Source organism: Callospermophilus lateralis, chromosome 5 (genome assembly GCF_048772815.1).
Source record: "Callospermophilus lateralis isolate mCalLat2 chromosome 5, mCalLat2.hap1, whole genome shotgun sequence".
In the NCBI taxonomy this organism is placed as follows: Eukaryota; Metazoa; Chordata; class Mammalia; order Rodentia; family Sciuridae; genus Callospermophilus; species Callospermophilus lateralis.
In genome coordinates, this window is record NC_135309.1 from 100837703 (window position 1) to 100861184 (window position 23482).

General features: G+C 32.8%; 1 protein-coding gene and 1 non-coding gene across 2 annotated transcripts; both read left to right on the plus strand.

Moving 5' to 3' along the window:
• The first annotated feature begins 85 nt into the window (after positions 1-85).
• On the plus strand, positions 86-22678 carry Tmem167a (transmembrane protein 167A). Its single transcript, XM_076857058.2, has 4 exons — positions 86-164; positions 10730-10839; positions 14090-14124; positions 18660-22678. The coding sequence occupies exons 1-4, from the start codon at positions 162-164 to the stop codon at positions 18728-18730; spliced, it is 219 nt and encodes a 72-aa protein (XP_076713173.1). The 5' UTR covers positions 86-161; the 3' UTR covers positions 18731-22678.
• On the plus strand, positions 11374-11508 carry LOC143400602 (small nucleolar RNA U109). The gene has a single exon (XR_013091507.1). It is a non-coding gene; the product is annotated as a small nucleolar RNA U109 (small nucleolar RNA).
• Positions 22679-23482: the final 804 nt, after the last annotated feature.

Consider the following 23482-nt stretch of genomic DNA (forward strand, 5'->3'; position numbering starts at 1 on the left):
GAGAAGCCTATCCTAGCGTCGGTCTCGTGAAGTTGCGGAGGAGGTGCCGTGATAGGCCCAACCGGACTGCTGAAGAGATCAAGAAGGGCATGTGGGGCGTGCACGCCTCTTCCGCCTTGGGCCCGGAAGGGTGATGTGGCTGGGGCATCGCTGGCCTCACTATGGTAAGAATCGGGGCTACCGGGTTGCGACTTAGCTTCGAGCAGGGTCTGTTCCCCGCACTAGGGCAGCGGGTTTGTGCGGGCGCCCTGGGTGCACGAGCCAAAGTGTTCTGTCACTAACTTGATGTTCCCGGGACTCGGAGGGTGCACAGGCCATGGAGCCATGTGCCCCTGCACGTCCAACCAGGGAGAATCCGGGCTGACCTTCCAAAGAGGACCCCGTAGTCTCGGATCCCAGCCCTTCTAGCTGAGGCTCTTCCTTCCTTGTTTAGGGGGAATGCGCTGTTTTGACTTAACCGGTCGGTTATATAGGTTATCTGTGGACATTGACTCTTTGGAATTTTAGAGCTTCTCTATCATCTGCTTTTTTTTTTTTTTTTTTTAATTCTTTTTTGTGTTTCCTTAGCTCTCCCTACGTGCTTGACCCGGGTTTTATTTGTTCTTTTGTTTGTTTGTTTGTTTTTTCCACATCTTTAATTTCACCTGTTGAATCAGTGGCCTTTTGTACCCTTTCCAAATTATTTTCCATAATCCTAAAGATGCTTCATTCCAAACTGTAGGTTTTACTAATTGAAGTTCAGAGCAAAAGTTGGTTACTCGTCTAATAGCTTAATGTACTTCTCATAGTTATGTTTGACCTCAGCTTCCATCCCTGCCAGCATTACTTTCTTAAATGCATTTTATTTTATTGTAGATTCCTTTGGTAATTTAGGTCTCATAGAAAAGTGTTAATATTAAGTCAGGATAATCGCAACAGACATTTGCAAAGGAAAGAAGTAAAGCCAGGGCCACCAGGAGATGGGTGTAATATAAATCTCTGAAGTTATATCTGAAAGCATTTTACTTTTGTTATGGTAAATGCCCACTGCCTTCCACAAAGCCCTCATGGTGAAGTTATGAAATCAGTGTGCCAAATACAGCCTTTATGAGCATGCCAACCCGATGTATGCCTGTTTTTATAGAGTCAAAAGCAACCAAGACCCTTCCGAAAGCTAAGAATTTCCATGGCAAAATATTACTGAGTTTGTGTTCCTAGAAGTTTCTGCAGAATCCCATATACCACACAAATCTCAGACTTATAGTTAAAAAATAATTATTAATCTCACCTACATTGTGCTGGCAAGTTTGATTATAATTAGGCATTAGTCAAATTTCTCTATTAAAGGAGATAAGTTTATTAGTACATTAATCCTTCTCTGAGTATGGACTTTATTTTCTCTTTCAGCTTCTTTTCCCACCTATTACAATATACAATACATTTGCTTTTAAGGGTATCATTTAACTTATTTAATTCAGCAAAAACTGTGTTCATTTTTCAATTTAAAAGAATTGGGAAGACTCATTCTTGCATATCTTCCTAGAAGCCGAAATTGAATTGTTTTACTCAAAATACAGGTCAAAGATACATCCTTTTTTTCAATATCTATCAATACACCAGCTAAAAGCAAGATATAGTTTAAGATCAGCAGTAAACTATGTTGCTGTGCTTCCTTTTCCAAAAATAACAATAATAGCTTTCATTCCTTAGTACTTACTATGTACTAGGTTCTATTCAAAAAATAATTTATATGCATTGTTTTATTTCACGCTCACAACTTCTGAGTAGATGTTTATGGATAAAGGAAATGAGGTATAAGAAAGTACCTGGAATCATGCACCTAGCAAATAGTGAACCCATAACCCAAACATTTTAATATGTAGGTACTGGAAATCTTCATGCTATGAATATAAACAATAGAATTGTGGATAAAATAAGTCTAGTGATTTGTTGCTCTCAAACATACAATTGTCTCTTATCATCCATGGGAGATTGATTCTAGGACCCTCCCAAGTATACTAAAATCTCAGATACTAACCCCGTATATAAAATGGTATATTTGCATGCAGTATAGACACATCCTCCCATGTACTTTAAATTCTCTGAGTATTACTTTCAGTACCCAATACGATAAATGCTGGGTAAATAGTTGTTATATTGTATTGTTTAGGGAATGATGACAAGAAACATGTTCAGTACAGATGTGCAATTTTTTCCCAGTATTTTCAGTCTATGCTTGGTTGAATCCATGGATTTGGAACCCACAGATACAGAGGACCAACTATAGGTATTCTTGTATGTGTAGAATGGCTATGAAAGGATACACAGGTAACTGGTAATATTGAAGAACTGAGACAGGGATAACCTGCTGGATATTCCCTGAAACTTAAAATTTAAAACAAAAAACTCATACATAGATTTTAATTCTTTTAAGAAAAAGAAGCTTGTGCAGTTTTATATTAAAAGTACTACTGGCCATATTTTATAAATGAAAAAAGAAATAGATAAAAATGTTAAGTCTATTGTCTAAGATCACAGCACATATAAATAGTGAAGCTAAGATTTAAACTTAATGACTCCTTTTGTCACCACACCTGTGCTGTGTGTACTACAAAATAATGCCATAAATTCTGCTAAAAATTGAAAAGAAAAAGCAAGGTTTGAATAGGGTGGGGGGATTAAGGTAATAATTCTGTTGCCACTATTCCTTTTGCATCATCTGTCAATGTGGCATCACAGCAAATGTCTTCATGTATTATTAAAATAGTTTTGACCCCATAAACCCTTGAAAGAGTTATATGAACTTCACTGTGAGAACCACAGCATTAGACTAATAGAAATCTAATGGAATGTAAGTCCTCTTACCAAAGTGCTTTTAACTTTGCAAGTACAAACTTTCAGGGAGTTTTGAGAAACAACAGATTCCAGACCAGATAAGAACATATTTGGGGACATTGTTTTAAAAAGCCCTAGATGATTATGATGAGCAGCCAGGGTTTATACCATGTCTGACCTCCAGTTTTCAGAAGCATTACCATTTTATCAGTCTTTGTCTTTTCCTGATTGCATTGTCAAATGCTCCATTATAGCATGATTTACTCTTGGTCCTTCAGAATAACCTTTTGTCACATCATTTTATCAGACTCATATGAAGCATTTATTCATTCTTTTTCACTCTGTTCTTCATAGTTTTGCATATTTATTCTCTTAAAAATTTTTGACATCCTCATAGTCTTATATTTAAATCTGAGTTGTGTATAAAATACCTTCAAAACTGAGCAGCACAAATGGTAAATTCACTGTAGATATCTTTCAGTGAAGATAACTATAAATGGCCACAGGTTTTGCTGGTGGAGAACCCTTGAGGTATATCTACAGCAGACTTCAGCTTTACTCATAACCACAGAGGTTTTTAAGTACACTCCTAAATAGAGGAGAGAAGGGTATAGCTTTTTGAAACAAGACTGGCAAGGTCAAATGAACATTTAACCCAGCACCCTCTCTTTACAAATGAAACTGATAAGTAAAAATATACATTTGTCCAAGGACAAATTTTCTATATTAAATAATGCAAATGTTTAGTAGCCACTGGTGCTAAGGAAACAGGTTATGTACATTCATTTGAGGCTAATGTTAATCCTGCATTTTTGTGTTTTCCATTTTAAGAGACAGTAGTGGCATATATGAGTTTACAAGTAGAAACTAATTGGAAAATGCTAACCTGACCTATATTTGTAAATGATAAATACTGACCCACTTTTTCAGTAGTGTATAATTTTTATCATAATTAGGTCAGGAATGTCATTTCTTTGTTCCTCTGTACCACCAGAGAGGAATAAAATAGTTTGAAATAAAGGAAGTAGATATTAATAAAAGTTTCTAAATTCTGTGTTTAGTATTCAATGTTTGTTTTAAAAGGTCTTGATTTATGCTAGAGGAATTAATGTCAGTAAAACTTATTTCTGGGCTGGGGTTGTGGCTCAGTGGTAGAGTGCTCACCTAGCATGCATGAGGTGTTGGGTTCAATCCTCGGCACCACATAAAAATAAAGATATGTGTCCATCTAAAACTAAGAAAGAAATATTTTTTAAAAACTTATTTCCAGCATAGGAAACAGTCAACATAATTCTAAAGTTAAATACACTACATTAAGCCAAAGTGATTGAATACTAATGAAAATACTATAGGTTCAAAGTTCTTTCTGTAGATTAAGTATGGTTAATAGCCAATCATTAAGTATTGCCTGAGCAAAGCGTGTTTAGCATACTGATGTGTATAATTCTGCTTTTCTCATGGGGTGTTTTTGTACCTTTGTATTGATTGGCTCTTTTCCCATTAAAAATTTTTTTTAACAAATGCATTGAACTTTTCAACTTGGTCATCTAAAAAAAAAAAAAATCTCCTATTTAGAATTTTCATTCTTACATTTAAACTCAATGAATATAATTTTAGCATTCAAGAATGACTCAAGAAATTTTATAGATAAAATATGATAACAAATTGAATCTGAAGAAAATATTCCTAATTTTTAAGTGGACTTAAGAATATAGAATTGTAAAAGGTTTAGCAACATTGCAAGTAATTTCATGTTCAAAACATTAGTGTTGCATTAAGCAGTGTCCATCTATTCATTAATAAATTATTGCATATAATGATAGATAAGCAATGAAAAATCTCAATTATTGTATTTCTTTCAAAATACCTTACTAATCATTTATTTCATAATGCTTATACAAAGTAATTGGATCAACAAGTTTATTTTTTCTAGTTTGGATAAATTAACTTGGTGCCATGGCACTAATTACTTTAAAGCTTATCAGAAGTTCTGATTAGTTATAAGCAGGAGGATAGCTCTGCAATACAGAGTAATAATAGAAGAGATTTGGAAGAAAAATTGAGGGCCTACAATGCCATTTTAGAAGAATCAGCACAAGTCAAGGCAGGGTAGGTACAATTCACAACCTCAAGGGTTACTATTCTGATTTTATTGGAAATTGTATACCAGAGGGTGCCATATGCAGCACAATTTCAAGGAAATGTCATTGATATCCTTTATAGAAAAGAAATAATTTTTTTTTACATAGAATGTCTCCCCACCCCAAACCAATGAATGTTATCATACATCGCAAGAGTGACTTTGCTTATATGATTTAAGTTCAGAATTTTGATATATAGATATTATTCTGGATTATGAGGAGAAGGGGCAGTTTAATTACAAGGATACTTAAGAGGGAATGGGGGGGTGGGTCTCTAGAAGCAAGGAAGCGGGTTCTTTCCCAGAGTCTCTAGAAGGAACTACCAAACCCAGTTTTGCTTTAGAGAGGAAAGTTTTACTTTCCAACATCTTCTACAGTGCATATAAAATATTTGAGCTAAATTCTGTCGCAAAAACTCCTAAATTCAGTAAAACTACAAATATGTCTGTGTATGTACAACCTTTATAGAATGCAAACTAGAGAACCCATCAAAATGCAAAATGTTACTTGTTTTCCATCCAGCAATTCTAGTACTCCCTTCCCCCTCTAACAACCTCAAAACACCTTTACTGGTTAGAGAATAGATTAATTTGGCTATCAATAACAGTAAAATAATCTCCTTTTTTACAGATAGGAAACTAAAGCACAAAGTAAGTATAGCCAAAGTCATACCGCTAGGAGAAAGTACTTTCAAAACTAGTCTAGGGGCCATTGACCTTAATCATTGCACTATCCTCTACTACTATCGAAGAACTCTGCATACTTAAGGAAAGTTGTTCATTCTTTGTTGTCTGTTGTTTTTTAAGGATAGTTTTGAGAAACTTACTCATATAGTGATATCTTGTTTAAAAAAAGAAAGAAAGAAAAAGAAACCAGCATGAATACATGTTTATGCAAAGAAGAGCCGGTGTCATAACTACTATTTTATAAATGATTATAGAGGTCATTAGAAATCTTTTATCTTTGCTTTTATGACACTGTTTTTCACAACTTGATTTTTTGATGTGCAGACATAGGATTAAGTTTTAACAGTATTGTTCCTATAAACTGCATTTCCTATGAGAAAAATGTGGCATTTTTAGAAACAAAAGTATTGAAAAGTATAAAATGTACTTTGATTTTATGATATAATAAGTAACTTATTTCATATTTTTGTTTTTTAAATTATAATTACATATGTAAAATATCAACTATCAACATATTTAATCATGAATAATATACATCTATGTTAAAATGAATCTGAATCTTTAATATCTTTGGTTGTAAAATTCTGTCCCTTGATTATTATTTTAGTACAGTTGGCAAAAAACTGTACAGAAAGATCTGTTTGCCGTAGATAATTTCTTTTTTCTTTTCAAAGTCAGCTTATTTTGGTCAGCAACGTGAAAAATAAGCATTTATTTCTTTAGGGAGAATCAAACCAAGATTAATGTGAATTTTTAGGAAGCTAAGAAAGCAGCCATACAACACCTGCCTTCTTATTTCGAATTCAAAGTACTACCAGTGGAAATACTATAAATATGTTATCCATATTTCTATTCACCTATTAAATAAGAATTCCTAAAATAGAGTGGCAGTATGAGAGAAAAATGTATTTAAATCATAAAAATCGAGTTCTACAAAAAAGTATGCCATATAATGTGACCAGTGTCTGCCTTTAAAATATATTACTGTATTCATACTAGTTTTGACTTAATTGATGAGGAGCCTCAGAGACCCTTTGACAGTACCTGAGAGGCATAAAGAAAAAATTAAAGAAGAAAAAGCATGCATCCCAGTTAAATAATTTTAGTTAACTGTTAACATTAAATAACAAATCAGAACTAAGAAATTATGAGATAAAAGTTGTTTTATAAATATTTCCTTTCCTACTGTGCATTTTTTAATTTTTTTTTTTAATTTTTGTAGTTGTAGATGGACAGCATGGCTTTATTTTATTGATTTTTATGTGGTCCTAGGGATTGAATCTGGTGTTTCACACATGGTAGGCAAGTGCTCTGCTACAGAGCTCCAGCCCCAGCTCCCATATTTTAACATCAGTAATCTTCTTAAGTCATTCTTAGTATAGACTTAGGCTTTTTTTTTTTTTTTTTTTTAATTTTGGTGCTAGAAATTGAACTTTTTCAGTGCTTTACCACTGAGATAGATACATTCTCAGCCCTTTTTATTTTTTATTTGGAGACAGGGTTTCACTAATTTGCAAAAGATGGCTTTAAACTTAAATTTCTCCTGCCTCAGCCTACTGAGTAGCTAGAATTACAGACATATGCCACCATGTCTATCTAGGTTTTGTTTTAATAAGTGTATATAATAAAAGTGTAATTTCTCACTGATGTTATTGATAAAAGCCCGATCTTTAAAATGAAGGATTAGTCTTTATTATGTGAGTGCTCTATTTGTATTTTAGCTCTTAATTTTATGTATAGGTGCTTATGCATTTACAGTGAGATAATGTCCTTAGTAAGTATATCATAAGTTGAAAATAAAGTTGCAAAAGCATTTAATACACCTAACATTCTCAACATCATAGTTTAGTGACATAGCACTTTAAAGTATAGCTGCACTCACTGCCCCTGATCAGCATCAGGAAGAGTATCATACTACATATCACTAGCCTAGAAAAAAATTCCATACTTGCAAGTATAGTTTCTATTGAATGTGTATTGCTTTGGCACAATTATAAAGTTGAAAAAGTCAAACCATTATAAATTGGGAACTGTCTATAGTCTTAAAACATTGGTTTCATCAGGCACAAAAATGAAGATTATTAGCTATTAGACTACCACTGAAACTTAGGTGGACCCTGAACCTGAGAATTTTTTTTCACTTCATTTTTCAAAATATCTTTGACAAATAAATATAAAGATACAGAAATATGTGGGTGTTCCTCTTGAATATTTAAATTAATGTAGTCAGCCATCTGATCTACACTTTTTTTGTCTGTTTTTAAGAAATGCTTATTGTTAATTTGGAATCTGTGTGTGCTTTGTATTTGTTAAAATATCATTGTTCATTCGTGATTTTTTAGCAACTGCTATATATTCATTTAATAGTATAGGAAGGATAAAAAAAATTTCAAAATGGAGGAAACAATTATACCATAGTTGAGGGATGCTAACATAGGAAGATATGTATATAGTACATGGACATACTAAGATTCTGATTGGTGTGTAGAGCAGGTGATTTTGGAATTAAGACTGGAAGAATGAATCAGTGTACCAATCAGTTGAAAACAGAAGGCATATTCAGAAAAACAGTATTTTGAAAAAGACTTAATGATTTAAAGGATCTGAAAAAATTAAACTCAGTAAATGAGTTTTACTTATTTTTTGTGATCATATATACTCATCATCTTTAATAACATTTTCATATTGAAGATCCTAGTTATTATTATTGAATAGGGACATCTGTTTCCTTTATCCCTGAGACTACAATTTTGTGTCAGGGGTTTGCAGATGCAAAACATTAAGAAGAATGCTATAGGTAACAGGCTAGTGTCTGTAACTTAGAAACACTCTTTTGACCAGAGTCTAAGTACATCTATAAAACTTTGCCATCTAAGATTATTTGTTTAAATTTTAGAGCCTTTAAACCCCAAAGCCAAGATGTATGTATCATATATTTTGTACTTCTAAACAATTTCCATTTGTAAATAGTTTCAAACACAAATGTATATATACATACTCCAGTTTAATAGCAGGCATGTTTTTAAGTGCCTCTTTATCTTTTATTATGAAAAAAGTTAAAACACACAAAGGTAAAAGAAGGGTAAGATAAATTTCATATAACCGGTGTTTTATCATTGACCTTACCCCTCTCCTACCACACACATACTAAGAAACTAGTCTTGGACATCATTATTTAAGCATATTTAAGAAGGCATTCAGGAGAGGAAAGAAAAACACATGACAAAATTGTGAATTAACATACTCCATTAGAAAGATGATAAATGTACTTTGCAGATTTCTTTTCCAACCACTTAACTACAGGAATCTTTGTTCTATTTAATACAATAAGTCTGCTCATTATTTCCTGAACATATAGATTCCTTCTTCTGTGTTGCACCCCCCATCCACCCCATCCCATGTTTCTGTCTCTCCTGGAGCCTGTCCTCTATTCTAAATTGTTCCCTCTTGAAATATAATTGTTCCTGCTTTCTTCTCAACTTTTCTTCATGGAAACGTTCTTTGTCCCCATGGCTCAAGTTGTCCCCATGGCTCAAGCCGTTACTTGCACATGCTACAGTGTATTGTTATTTAGTTTTAAAAGGGCGTGTCCTTTTCTAGCTGGGTTGTAGCTGTTGTGTACCTTTCATCTATAATGGAAAGGTAATAATAATGTCTATATCAGATAATGAAGATAAATAGTACAAAACAAGCACTTAGTGAATATCACTAATTGTTGTTAGCCATAAACTACTGGAAGGAAGGCATCATGCCCCCCAGCATCTAGCCTCGTTCCCCAAACAGAATACATGCTGAGTATACATTTAGTCATGTTGGCTAGGAGGCAGTTTGCTTTGTATTTCATGAGGTTATTATGTAATATTGTTTATTAAAATATTTGTGTACATGTTCAAAATGTGACCTTTGAAAGATGAGCATTGTGAGGTACTACTGTATGTTCTATCTAAAATCAATCTGTAGTTATCACTTGCTTTGAAGGGTACAAAATTAAAACCCAATTCAATTAAAATTCAAGTCACATTAAACTTTACCTTTGCTATATCCATGTAGTCATTTGCATAGAGTAGTATTAAAATGGTAATTACAAATCATTTTTATCTTTTTTAGTCTATATTAAGTAACAGAAAATTTGAGGAATTCAGAGTTAAGAATTAGATAAAACTTATAGGTTTAAATAGCAACCTATAAGCAAAATATAGCAAAATTTTTTATCCAAACATTTTTGTTTGGCCTTCTACCTTGTATCAAGCACATGGTCAGATGCTAGAGACTTGAGAGTCTGATAACAGTGTCTACCCTTCAGGGATGACTATTATAACAAAAGTTGCATTTTTTTGTGGAAATAGAAAAGAGTATACTAAATGAAATATGAGAGCGGAAGCAGATATGTTCAAGGAGACATCCTGAAAACGTTGACACTTGAGCTTTTTTAAAGAGTAAGCATACCTTGACTATGAAAACTTATGGTTTCTTATGATTCCTTTGTTAACCTTTAGAATAAGAACTATTGACTAATGACTTTAAAAGAGTCTACAGGGGAAACAAAAGAAATAGAAAAGAAAAGCAAGCATTGTGTAATTGCCTACTGTTTGTCCAGGCATGGAACATAATCTCTTAAAGCATATTTATCCCAGAAAAAGTTCAAAATTGAAAGAAGCTTTAGTCAACATATAATCTTTTTTCCCCAATATCCCCCAGCTTTACAGATTTAAAACCGAAATTTACTCCAGTAATTTCACTGATCATATGGCTAGCTACTGGAAGAGCTTGGAGACCATGGTGTTCTGTCTAGAATGTCTGTGTTTATTACATATTGATTTGCTATGATCAGCTATTTTGAATTTACAAAATTTTACAAGTTTTGGAATTGACAGTTTCTGTTGCATCTCCTGCATTCCTTAGCCCAAAGAATGCAGAGGAATATGCACCTGTCGAACAGTTCATAATTCTGGTTTTATGTGTTGTCAGACATGTCATTCTGTTTGCCTTGTTGAAGAGTTAAAGCATAAATTTTAATAAGTATTTGTCTGGCATGTCTTATCTAGACAGTTTTTCCTGTGATATTAATTTGTTTTTTTCTCTTTTTAGTCTGCCATTTTCAATTTTCAGAGTCTGTTGACTGTAATCTTGCTGCTTATATGTACCTGTGCTTATATCCGGTCCTTGGCACCCAGCCTCCTGGACAGAAATAAAACTGGGTATGTTACTAATGATGTCTGATCTTACAGACATTGAATGTAAATTACCATGAAAATCATTAGATAATTTAATTCTGTTTGTAGTTTAGTTTATAATCACTTTTTATATTTTCTCCCTATCTTTAAAAATCCAAAACTTTATACTTACAATATCTTACTAAATACAAGATAAATTTCACAAGTGATCTGAAGTATGACCTGAAATTTAACCTGTTAAAAAAATGTATTTGAGGGATTTTGTTTAACCTATTGAAGATGAAAACATTAATTGTCCATCAGCTATCATGACAATGTCCTCTCTTCTTTGTACACATTGTCATCTCCATTCTGCCCTTTTCTCTGAACTCCTCTTGCACTTACTATTCAACACTTTATTCTCATTAATCAGGTGCTGAGAATTCTAATATAATACATAATATCTACCTAATAAAATACTAAGAGTTCATGTCACTAAAAGAATAGTCACATAATAGTACAATAGGCTATTTGTACTTTTCTGGTGCTATTATGAAATTTTTTTTTTCAAAAGAAAGGTTGCATGTGGAAATGTCTGCCCCTCAATGCTTTAGGTGCAGAAATGTATCCATAACATGCTACATTAACAAAGGAGTTCTCAGGGCTGCCAACCTTACAGTAGAGGTTGAGTGGTAGTATATTTCTCCAACATAAAGAACCCAAAAAAAGCATTCCTGTTTTTACATTTTAATGTCTAGATTAATATAGTCTACTATTCAAAAGTTTTCAGAAAGTCCTTGTTTCTTCTTTATAAATGTTAAGCACTATTTTGATTTGTACCTGTGTTTTCCTTAGAAGGAATTTTTACAGACTGTCCCTTTCTGTTACAATTACATGTTTTTTATGAGATTCATAATCACCTTTTCTTTATTATATATACCATGTTTAGGTGGAGATGTCTAGACAGATTGGATAAAGCAGGTTCTGGGGATAACTGCACTATTTAAATAACTTCCATTTTTGCTGCTTCAAATAATATAGAACTAAGCAGCAGTAAAACATTGCTACTTATCTTTTTCCTAGTTTTATTGAACTTATAGCTATATCAACAGATTTATTTACTGGTATACAACCATAACACTAAGTTTTTATCAACTATTTTAATAGTTCCTATTTTTTTAACAAATGCTTGTGATATTGCAAAAATATATCTAGGTAGAGAAATACGTTGAAAAATCCAAAATCATTTTCTTGATGATACTTTGTTATTCTAGAACATAAGACTTGTAAAGATATGGCTTCTGTGATATAATGATTTCTGACTATGTTCATTGGAGTGCCAGCTGAAACTCTTCCATGGAGGGTTTTGGAGGAGCTTCAGATAACCTGCTTCAGGCACTTCAGCCTACCTCTTCAACCAGAGTAGCTTTAAATTATTAGTGGTATTATGATCAATCGGCTTTTAGAATCAAGGAACCTATATGGCTTTGCATATGCTTAACTTGTTTTTTTTTCTGTTTTGATGAAGAAATGTTAGCCAATTTTAAGTAATGTCTAGTGTTAGTGTCATATGTGCCTTTAGCCTGTATATTACTAAACATAGCATATTAGTCACTATTTTAAGGACTTTCCATATAATCCCTCATTTTTTCCTCAAAACAACTTCATGAGAGTAATTATGCTAATATTAAAGAGAACAAATAACCTCCCCACTGTTATGCATCAGTAAGTAGGACTAAATTTAAATACAGTCCAGCCTTTTATATAAGCTTATCTTCCTTTCAGAATTGTGTTTTTCAGAAATGTTACTATCCTTTCATTCCTACAGTAAATTTGTTTTACTTTTCAGAATGTCCATCCTTTGAAATAAACTTATATTTTTGCTCATTAATTTAAAATGAACTGAGAGACTGTGCTTTGAGGTCAGGAAGTTGTTACACTTTTGGAGGAAGAACATATATGGGAATTAATTGAACCAATATTTTAGTGTTTTTTTAAATCCTAACTATTAAGATATAATGATTCATTCACCAGCCATTTATCTATTCCAAAAAAAAAAAGTATCATATAAATTTCCCTGAAATTTAAGTATTGTGATTTTGTTGAGCCAGTCTTTATGTTAGGGGAAAATATTGTTGGTTTATCTTAATTTGTACCACATGTAATTCTATTTATAATTCTAGTCTTGTCAAACCAGCAAAATAGTGTCTACAATGTTTTTATTTTTATTTTTTAGATATCTCTGTTCATTGATGTTAAAGTTGCTTTATTCTTTTCAAAGTTGTTGCTTTTTCGTATGTACCAAATAAATAATGTATCCATTTATATGTATTTAATATATAATAATTCATGGAGTTGAAAAGAACACCTTCATTCCAGTTCTTATTAATGGAATATGTGTTTTAAAGGTAATATTTAGTGAACTCATACTTAGTTTCTCCTAAACTCTGAAACTTTTTCGTAAATTAAAAAAAGCTACATACTTTTGTCTTTCATTAAATACAGCTAAGAAATATTTTTTTAAAAAACTTCTATATACTGTATTTCCCTTTATTGAATAACATAGGTAAGCAGTATCACTGCAGTTCATGATTATAGATTATTTAATTATAGTTGTATTCTATAAGAAATTTTTATATAATGTCAAAATTCAGCAAAAACCTATGTTTATGTATCATTTTTTCAAAATTAATACTTAAATTGTCAAAGTTTCTACCCTTTTTTTTTTCCATTGGTGGTACTAGGGATTGAACAAGGGCGTCATGCATGTGCTAGCAAGTGCTCCACCACTGAACTGCATCCCCAGCCCTTTTAATATCTTAATTTTGAGACAGAGTCTTCCTGATTTACTTAGGCTGGCCTCAAACTTGCAGTCCTCCTTCCTCAGCCTTCTAAGTAACTGGGATTAGAAGCATGCACCATTGAGCAATTTTCTGCTTTTCTTTCCTTTTTTCCCCCTGCTTTTGAAGATGGTAAAGCACTTGAATAAAGTTGACTGAATCAGTACAAGAAGCCCTTATGCAAACTTTTACCACTCTCACATTAATTTACACTGGTTTTGACTTATTACGCTACCTATATTCTAGTTCATAACATTATCCACTAATGGTTGATATGCTATTGTGTCCTATTTTGATACATAAATGGTGGCTCAGCATCAAACAAGCAGATTTCAGATTTGAAGCTGAGTTTTAAGTGTTAAAATGACAGTGTATAAATAATTTTCTATATGATATTGACAGAATGAATTAACCCTTCCCAGTAATCAATAGTCACTTTTTTTTATTCTGTGCAGACTATTGGGAATATTTTGGAAGTGTGCCAGAATTGGTAAGTGTCTATGATTTCTCTTCATTTCTTCAGCTACAAATGTTGATCAGTTTACTTATGTCACACTCACAAAAATCAAATGTCAGTTTTAAAAGAGCAGACTTCCCAATTACATGCACTTTTGCAAAAATTTGTAGAGCTCCAAATTCTTTTTTTTATGCTATTTAAAACTAGATTCATGAATACTTCATAATATTTCATTAATAGGGAGTTAGAAAATAGAAGAAAGGGGCTGGAGTTATAGCTCAGTGGTAGAGGACTCACCTTGCACATATGAGGCACTGGGTTCAATCCTCAGCAGCACATAAAGTAAAGGTATTGTGTCCATCTACATTTAAAAAAATAGAAGAAAAGTCACTCTAATTCAGATATCAAGTATCTTGCATCCCTAATTTTGAGATTTTAAACAAATGTATATATAATTTTATATACACATATTCATAGTATAAAGCATGGTGTTCTGTATCTTATGTACCATTTTGATAAGAGGATGGATTTCTCATCTAATGAAAAGATTAAGATAATTCAAAACTTGTATGTTTCAATATGTAAATAATATTAAATTCTTATCCCATTCTCACATATATATATATAAAATATCACTACACACATCATATAGTATACTCAAAATGATTAGAAAATTCAAAATGGGTGAATAATAAATTAATACCCTTTTTTTAGCATGCCTGATTCAAAAAAAAAAAATTCCATGGCATTTGAATTTGTACTTAATTAACAACACTTGGACAGAAAGTGAATATTACCCTTTTTGGATTATATGCAAACCAAAAAATTTTTATTATTCCTCTTCTAACATTGAATATATGCGTATCTACTTTTTTCTTTCACTAAGCTGTGTACTTTCATAATGCAGAAGAATTTTCTGCATTCGATATTTAATCTAGTTAGCCAGTCTAACAACAGCCTGGATGCCTCAAATATATAACTTTAATAAACAGGCTGGGGAATTTAAAGTTATTTCCTCAGATAAACTGTGTTCCCCTTAGAATATTGTGTTTTACTTTGGTTTTCATCTCCATGGAGATGTAGAAATTTTACAAGATTGAAACAAAATTATTAGAGATGGAAACATATAAACTAAGTTCTCATACCACTTACCAAATTTTTCTGAAGATAATCAGGGAATCAATATAATGTATCTGAAGTCTTTAACACTTCTTCCAAATTCATATGTTAACCATTGAACTAATTTCACAAGAGTTTTTTCTCTATTGAATGTTTAATGATAGGCAAGACCCCATTAACAACTTCCATAAGTTGTAAGCATACTAAATTATCCAGAATTCCTTTCTAAATCTGTGATGATGAGATTTATGACATTCTCTGGCCTCTCAAGTTTGTAGAAAATGATAGTATAAGCATAAAGGCCCTCATATACTATAGTAACTTTTGCAGTTGACATTATCTGCCAGAATATTCAATGTGCTTTTAAATATTAAGTTGCTTTTTCTCTGATCATACTGTATTCTCTCTTAGGAAGTCAGGCATGAGGATCTTTTGTAAGAATAGCATTGACCTTAAATTAGTAAAAGCACAGATGTAGCCTAGATAAGTGGTTATTAAGAAACATTTGGCATTGTCTAAAGAAAGTTCTAATTGTCAAAAGCAGAATAGGAGACATACAGTGAGTGTAAGTCTAGGAACTTACTAAACATCCAAGGGTGTGCAGGACAGCCCCTCACAACAGAACTATGCATGCCAAGATTCTGTAATGCTGGAGTTGAGAAGGCCTGGCCTAGATTTACAGAGATCTGTGGTGCATACTTATCTGGCACTGGGTCTTGCACGACAGCTGCAAACCCTGAAATAACAAAAAAAAAAGTCGTAAGCACTTCAAAGAAAACTCAGAAGACAAAGATAGAGAGAAAATATCACCCTTGATAGTTAATGCTAATAGCTAATATCTAATGGTTGATGTAAATATATTAAACCAAACTGCTTGCTGAAGAGGCAAATCTTCCTGAAAAAGAAATAAAAACATTGCCAAGGAATGGAGTAATAAGAATACTTCAAATAAACTGCAAAAAAAGAAAACAGTGGTAAAGCGGGTCTGGAATTAGACCAAGTTCCATCTCAATTGTATTGTGTAATTGCTAACTTATAAAGAAAATTTTGTTAAGGCATTTTAAGTCCATTTTATGTAATAAATTAGAAAAATGTGTATAACTCCATTCAGTAGCCAGCCTGAGTGACACTTCTGTTCACAATTGCCTAAAGGAAGTATAGTTGAAGGTGAAGAAATATAGTTTGTAGCTTTATTAATGATCTATAATCTATTTTTATGTCTAATTATAATTTTATAATTTTAATATGTAATTATAATTTTTGTCTTGGCTTGCTCTTATTATTTCTATTTTCCTCCCTTGGCTATATGAATGCCTTAGGTTGAATGGGTCAATTAAAAGTATTCCTCTTGCCAGTTGTGGAAAACATTAGCTTTTTATTTTAACAAAGTAGCTTTGAAAATGTTGATGTTATACGCTGCTTTCTCAAGCACATGCTCTTCTTTTCTTGACACACAATATATCCACAAAGAAAGGATGCTGTTTAATGGGAAAAGACCTAGCCAAATCATCTGATCATGTTACACATCACATTACAGCAACTGTTTCACATTCACTTACACAGACCTAAGACCAGACAAGAAGTAACATTCTTATCCAAGTTCAACCAGAGATGTTTAACTCTACCAGATGGCAATCTCTTTTAAGAAAATTAAAAACAGGAAAATGAAACCCATATGTAAATTATAGCATTCTAAGTCAGAGGATTAGGAAGAGAAGAACTTCCTAAAAAATTAATTTTCAGCAGATGGAAAACTTAGATCAGAATTAATTGCTTCCTTTAGGTGTTTAATAAGACTGTCCTAAACAAGGAGAGTGGCCCTAATAAGTGACAGACTTGCTTATGAAATCCTCCTGAAATCTCTGGAAGAAGGTGTTTTTGTTTTGTGTAATGACTTGGCTTTTTTACCTTAAAAATGTTAGCATTGTTTAAAATTATGATCCAATATATTTTATAGTTTTAAAAAAATTTTTTTCAGTTGAAGTGATGGTACATTAAAAAAACATTCTTCTCACGTTCTGGGTTTTCCTTTAAATGGAAGGCAGTCCATTAAATGTCTGTGAATATAAAACCACTTTCAGAAAAATACCAAATGTTGGCTTTTGTATATATGTGTAATATTTTTATAACTATTGTCATTGAACAGGCCCAAAGATATAAACTTACTGATAGTATGGCAGTGGCAGTGTGAACTTGATGAGGAAACTCTGAAAATGGAAATGGCCTTGAGGATTTTAGTTAGTAAGGGTGATCAAGACTGACATTTTCTAGTGCTAGTTAACTGAACTTCCTAGATTAAGAAAGGAACTTGGTTATTGGGCAAGAGTTGACTGTAAACATGATAGAAAAATAAAATGAGGGAATTGTAATCCATCTCTACTAAAGGACATTGGGTATAGCTCAGGATTATTTCTAGATGTGATTTCTTCCTCCTTCCTTTGTTTTTATGCCTAGTGCATTATGAACTAGTACAGCCTTGCAGTTACTAAAGAAACAGAAAAGGTCAAGATGAATTTGAATTAACTTACTATCACTGGATCTGTTTGCAAGGTAATTTCCCAAGCCAACTTCAGGTACACATCATGCAAAGGAAAGTCTTCAAATATAAATACTCCTTAAACAATGTGGAAATTGAAATTAGGTATTTCTGATCCTGAGTAATCAGACTATGATTGAGCATCCCTATCTGAAAATCAAAATGCTCCAAAATCTGGAATTTTTTTGAGCACAGAGGTGATGCTCAAAAAGTTTTGGATTTGGGAGCATTTAAGGATTTTAGACTAGGGATGCTTCAACAGTAAAGTCTATACAAATATTCCAAAAGCTGAAATTTGAAATACTTCTTATTTCAAGTATTTCAGACAAGGGATACTCACCTAATAAAAGACTTTATGTGAATATCTATCTCAGAAATATTCTCTCTACGTTTTTTTATTATACATTTTATATCCTTTTTTTAATACATGAATGCCTCTTCTTCATATTCCTGTACATGTAATGAACTGCTACCAGTGATTGAAAAAAAAATTTCTGGCTCAATATTGTATGATGAATTTCTTTTTATTGGTAGAAATTCTTTTTTACAAGAAGAAAATTAACTCTTTGACTTCCGTTGAGTTACTTAAGATCATTTCTCTTGGATCTCTGTCCTACATATCCTGCATTATATTTTTTAATATTTTGTCTTAATGCAGTGACATAGAAATGGCACTTTCAGGGTTTTCTAAATACTTAAAAAGAAGGTAGTCTCAGAAATAAGTCAGTACAGGTTAAATCATTCCATATTTGACATGCTTTTTATGTTTCTCTCCTTCCTCCCTACCCCAGTATGTAGGAGTCAGAGGCAAGGATTTTATCTTGGTTCATGTGTATTTCTCTCCTATAGTAATAGCCTTGTCATGTCCATGTTAGTCATTTTATCAAAATGAATATCTTCTTTTTTTCAACAGGTGAACGAAAGAGTCCTTATGTTGCAGTATGCTGTGTAGTGATGGCCTTCAGCATCCTTTTTATACAGTAGCTTGGAAAAATGCCAGAATTTAATTGCCATCAGACTTCAGTGTGAACAAGGACTTATCTGCGGAAAATAATGGAAAGAATGGTTAACCCTTTTATCTCTGAACATTGAATGAGAGAAATTTCCAGATGGTGTTCTCTTTTTTTATGTTATTGGACCAATGTTCTGTATAAATAACTAAGATACAACCATTTGATACACAGAGTTTAATAGTCTGTAACAATCAACCTCAGTACTGTTGCTACAATATTACATTTTGTGCAAATGTCATTCTGTTGTGTCTGATATCAGTTTTTAGTAGGGTATTTTTAAGGCACATAGTAGAAAACAAAATTGGTGAATTACTCAAGTTCCTTCACTGTGATATGGAAATGATAAGTCTTTACAGAATGAGACCTTTTGGGATTAGCTTTTTAATTGAGAAATGGTTCAATCTTGTGTTGGTGAGGATTGCATTCATATTCAATAATGCTTGCTTTTCCTCTGGCCACACGAGTTTGACCATTAACCAGAGTGCCTCTACTCTTAACAAATTTTGTAGATTATTACAGGTGTATAAAATATTTAAAACAAGCCCATGCAGTTCTTAAGGAGTCAGATAAATGGGATGTGACTTAAAAGCAGTACTAGGAAAATGTTTATATTTAATATAAGAGAGTTTAGACTAGCCTGGTTGACTATGGATATGTCTTAAGCATGAGTTTGACCAGCTAGCTGTTGTTCTCTGAAAAAGATAACATTCTTAGAATGAAAAGAACAAAACAGAATGATTTGTAGGATGATAATTCAGTGATTTTTATTCTTTTTAGTGTTGACTTTTCAAAATGTTCATTTATTTTAGTTGCCCCCCAAATGAACTGAATTTTTGTTTTATTATTTTAATACAGCATTTTCAATCTAGTTTATGTTCTGCCAACTTGAACTAGAATCTCTCATAACTTTTTAGATGATAAACAGATCTCATATCTACCATCTACACTAATGGCACAAATATCTTTCTTTGAGCTTTTATATCGAAGGAAGACTAATTTTTAGTCAATAAAACAAATATTGGTAATATGACTTACAGATCTCACAAGAGGACAGTTATAAATTTATGGTTAACATTTCTTTAGGTCAAGCTAAAATTTACATACTATTTCAAAGCTAAGAGGAGCTTAAATCTTACCAAAAATTTCCCCATTGTAGGTAGTGTTTATTAATTAGATGTTATTTTTTAATCTATTAGTATCTGCTTCTTAGAAACAGTATAGAATTTGAAACTATCAGTTTTTAAAGGCACTTTAAACTACTTGGAATGAATCCTAGGAAACATCTAGTACAGCTTATGTATTGCCCTGTCTATGGTTGGTTATCAGTTTAAAGGCCACTTTAAACTACTTGGAATGAATTCTAGGAAACATCTAGTACAGCTAATGTATTGCCCTGTCTATGGTTGGTTATCAGTTTAAAGGCCACTTTAAACTACTTGGAATGAATTCTAGGAAACATCTAGTACAGCTAATGTATTGCCCTGTCTATGGTTGGTTAAAAGTGGCATTTTATGTTGGACAAGCAATCTGGTTATTATAATTGTTTCTACTCTGAACTACATCTTGGGCTTTGCATTAGGTCAAGGATCTTCAGGCTACCCCCAAAATAGAACACTTGTCAGCATACCCATGCAAAGAAGTCACCTTTCTAGGTCTAATTTCTGGGTGGCCATCTGTTGTCCAACTCTGCTGCCAACTGGACTTTCCACAAAAGCTTTGTCAGCTTTTTTTTTTAAATGATAACACAAATCTAGTATGAAAAAGGAATGAGGATTCTAGAAATCAGTTCTAAGATATTTTAATTTGGCATTTTCAAGAAGGAGGTGGAAAGAAAAGGAAAAAATTATTGGGAAAATTTTTGGTACCCAGAGCGGTAGTGCATGCCTGTAATCCCAGCAGCTTGGGAGGCTGAGGCAGTAGGATCTCAAGTTCAAAGCCAGCCTCAACTATAGTGAGGTGCTATACAACTCAGTGAGACCCTGTCTCTAAATAAAATACAAAACAGGATTGGAGATGTGGCTCAGTAAATTGAAAAAGAAAAAAAATCTTGTGGTAACGTAAAATTTTACTGTGTATAGGTGTTGAACAGAGTGGGAGGCAGCTTATTCGTAACCCAAAACATTCTGACCTTTTGAAACACAAGCTCTTTGGGAGGTGGGGAAAAGACACAAGATCTATGAAGAAAAGCAATTAGCATTTTCTTTAATGTATGTTTTTCAAGGAGTTACCATTGAATCTTGTTTTCTAATCCAAGGGCAGTATAGATGGTTTTAAGCCCACAGAATATTCAGATATTTGCCTACTAGTAGGTGGAAGATGGTGGGATGTAAAAGAGGATTAAAGATTGGCCTAAGCATCAAATGCTCTCCTTTACATCTGTCACATAGACTTGCCACAGAACTTGAAGTTAGGATGCATGCAGAAGTTCGTAGCATGCTAGGTTCAGATGCTCTTCCTAGCTTCATTTCATGCTTTTGCTTCTTTTAATTCCATCTCTCTGAGATTTTGTTTTGTGCTTACACTTAGTTCCTGGTTAGCTTCAGCTGTGCTAGCAACAGGGGTAGGTCTCCTTTCTGGGCAGTCTTAAAAGAGGGTCAATCAAAAAGCCAGAGTCTATAGAATTCCCCCATAAGCTTAAAAGTTGAGATTCAAGTCCAAAAGTGTCTTGTTAAAGCTTGTACTACTGTTCCAGGCACTCGCCTGAATGTTCTTACATGTTCACATTCAAGATGGTTTTTCATGCTGGGAAAAATAGCAAAATGTAATTTGTAATAGACTTCTTCATCTTAGTAATAAGATGATTAGTCTAGTTTTACCTTAGGACAAAACAGGTTTGAATGAAATAAGTTTTCCAAGTTTACAAAGTAAAAAACGAACAGATCTCTGCCTCCTTTTGTGAAAAAGATTTAACACTTGTAAATAAAATATTCATGTGTCAAAAAGTATTTATAGAATGCATATGTTAGATTATTGAAAATAGAAGCGATAAGTACTCAGTTTCTTCTCTGTAGTCATAATGTAGTAAGAAATGAAGTTATGTATATAATGGATAGCAGTTACTGAGATAGTCCCAGGATCTATTTATAAGACAATAAAGAAGGTGACAGTTTTGTCAGAATGTGAATTTCTTTTCAGAAGAGCAGTGGAAAAGCTGAACTTGAAAGTGTGGTGCAAGAGCACAGTGGTGTTATGAAGATATAAATAAATACCTAGTTTTTTGTGCCCATTGCAGAGTATTAAGACAGAAACCAAAAAGCTGGACAGACGTTAAATCCTAAAGGGTCTTTTATTTTTCTCATTCCTATCCATCACCTACCTCAAAATTGAAGTTAAATATGTTTTCCCTCCTGCCTAATACAAAACTCCTTCAAGAAGAATGTAGCTAGAGACAATAACCTGTTAGGTTAGTATTTTCAGGAACTTGTACTCCATGCCAAAAGCATCCCTGATGTTAAAGCACACATCTCCTCAAGAAGTTAGGGTGACTACGCTGTGTTGATGCCCAGAAAATACTTCCAGTAAGCAGGGACTTGCGCTTTTATCAAGCTTTTGAGAAATCACTGAATCTTAACAAGCTCAAACAAGACTGGAAGATTCTTAAGAACCACTCTTCACTTCCTTGGTATCCATCCATTAACAATAAATGTTCAAAATATGTAGCTAATATTAGCATTGTTAGTACTACTCAGCCTTGATAATCTGCAAATCACTAATAGCTTCTGAAAAGTACCTCCAACATCATATACTGCCTTCCCATGATTTCTTTTACTTTGCCCAGACTAATCCCAAAATAATCTGAAATGCTACTTCAATATTAGGAAAAGGAAAAGATATATGTCCTGTGATTTTTAAGAGTATAGAGATATTCATCCTAATCTCATATGTCTGGTGTATAATAAAAATTAAAGTGAACTTTCAAGAGCCTCTTAGTGTTGTCTTTTTGCCAGAATGATGAAAAGAGTTTTTAGAAGATAAAAAATTGAAGTTGTCACCTTTGTAGTAAGGGATGAAGAAATTTTCTATTTTAATTTATATTTTAATTCATGACTGGCCAAGTGGTTTGAGGAACTAGTGTTTCTATTGGTTTTTATCTAAAAACTGTACAATCTCTCATTGCTTTTTCTTCTAGCAGCCTAAGTGAATTGGGTGGTTTGCTTTGGATATGAAATCTTTAATTCTACCAGAGACAGTCGAAATCTGATTTTTAGTAAAAGTGACAGTTATTAATTACTGACAAGTTAATTTTAACCTTGTTCTCAAATAAGAGCCTTCAGATACCCAACATTCTGGCAAGGAGCTGTCATTCTATGTCCAAAATTTGCTTGTGAGGAGTATCCATCAGAGATTATTTAGCCAGTATATACTACTTATTGAAAAAGATTTGTCCCTTGCATCAGGTTTCTAAGTACTATTTTTTCCCCAGAATTGAATCAACACAAATTTTATTAAACAAATTGCTAGAAAAATTTTACCTTATCAAATGAATCTCTACAACTTTGTTTTTAGGTAGGTTTAGAACTCAAAAAATAATTCAGATATGAATAGGAAGATAAGTTGTTTCCTCAGTGTATATTTGTAAACTTTCATGTTCCATTATAACTGTCAATTGATACAAAACCTTACAGGAAAAATTACTCTTTTTTTTCCCTAAGTCAAAAAAACTTTGCTTTAAACCATTGAACTTAACACTCAGGAAAACAAAATTTGTCCTCATTTCAGTGGT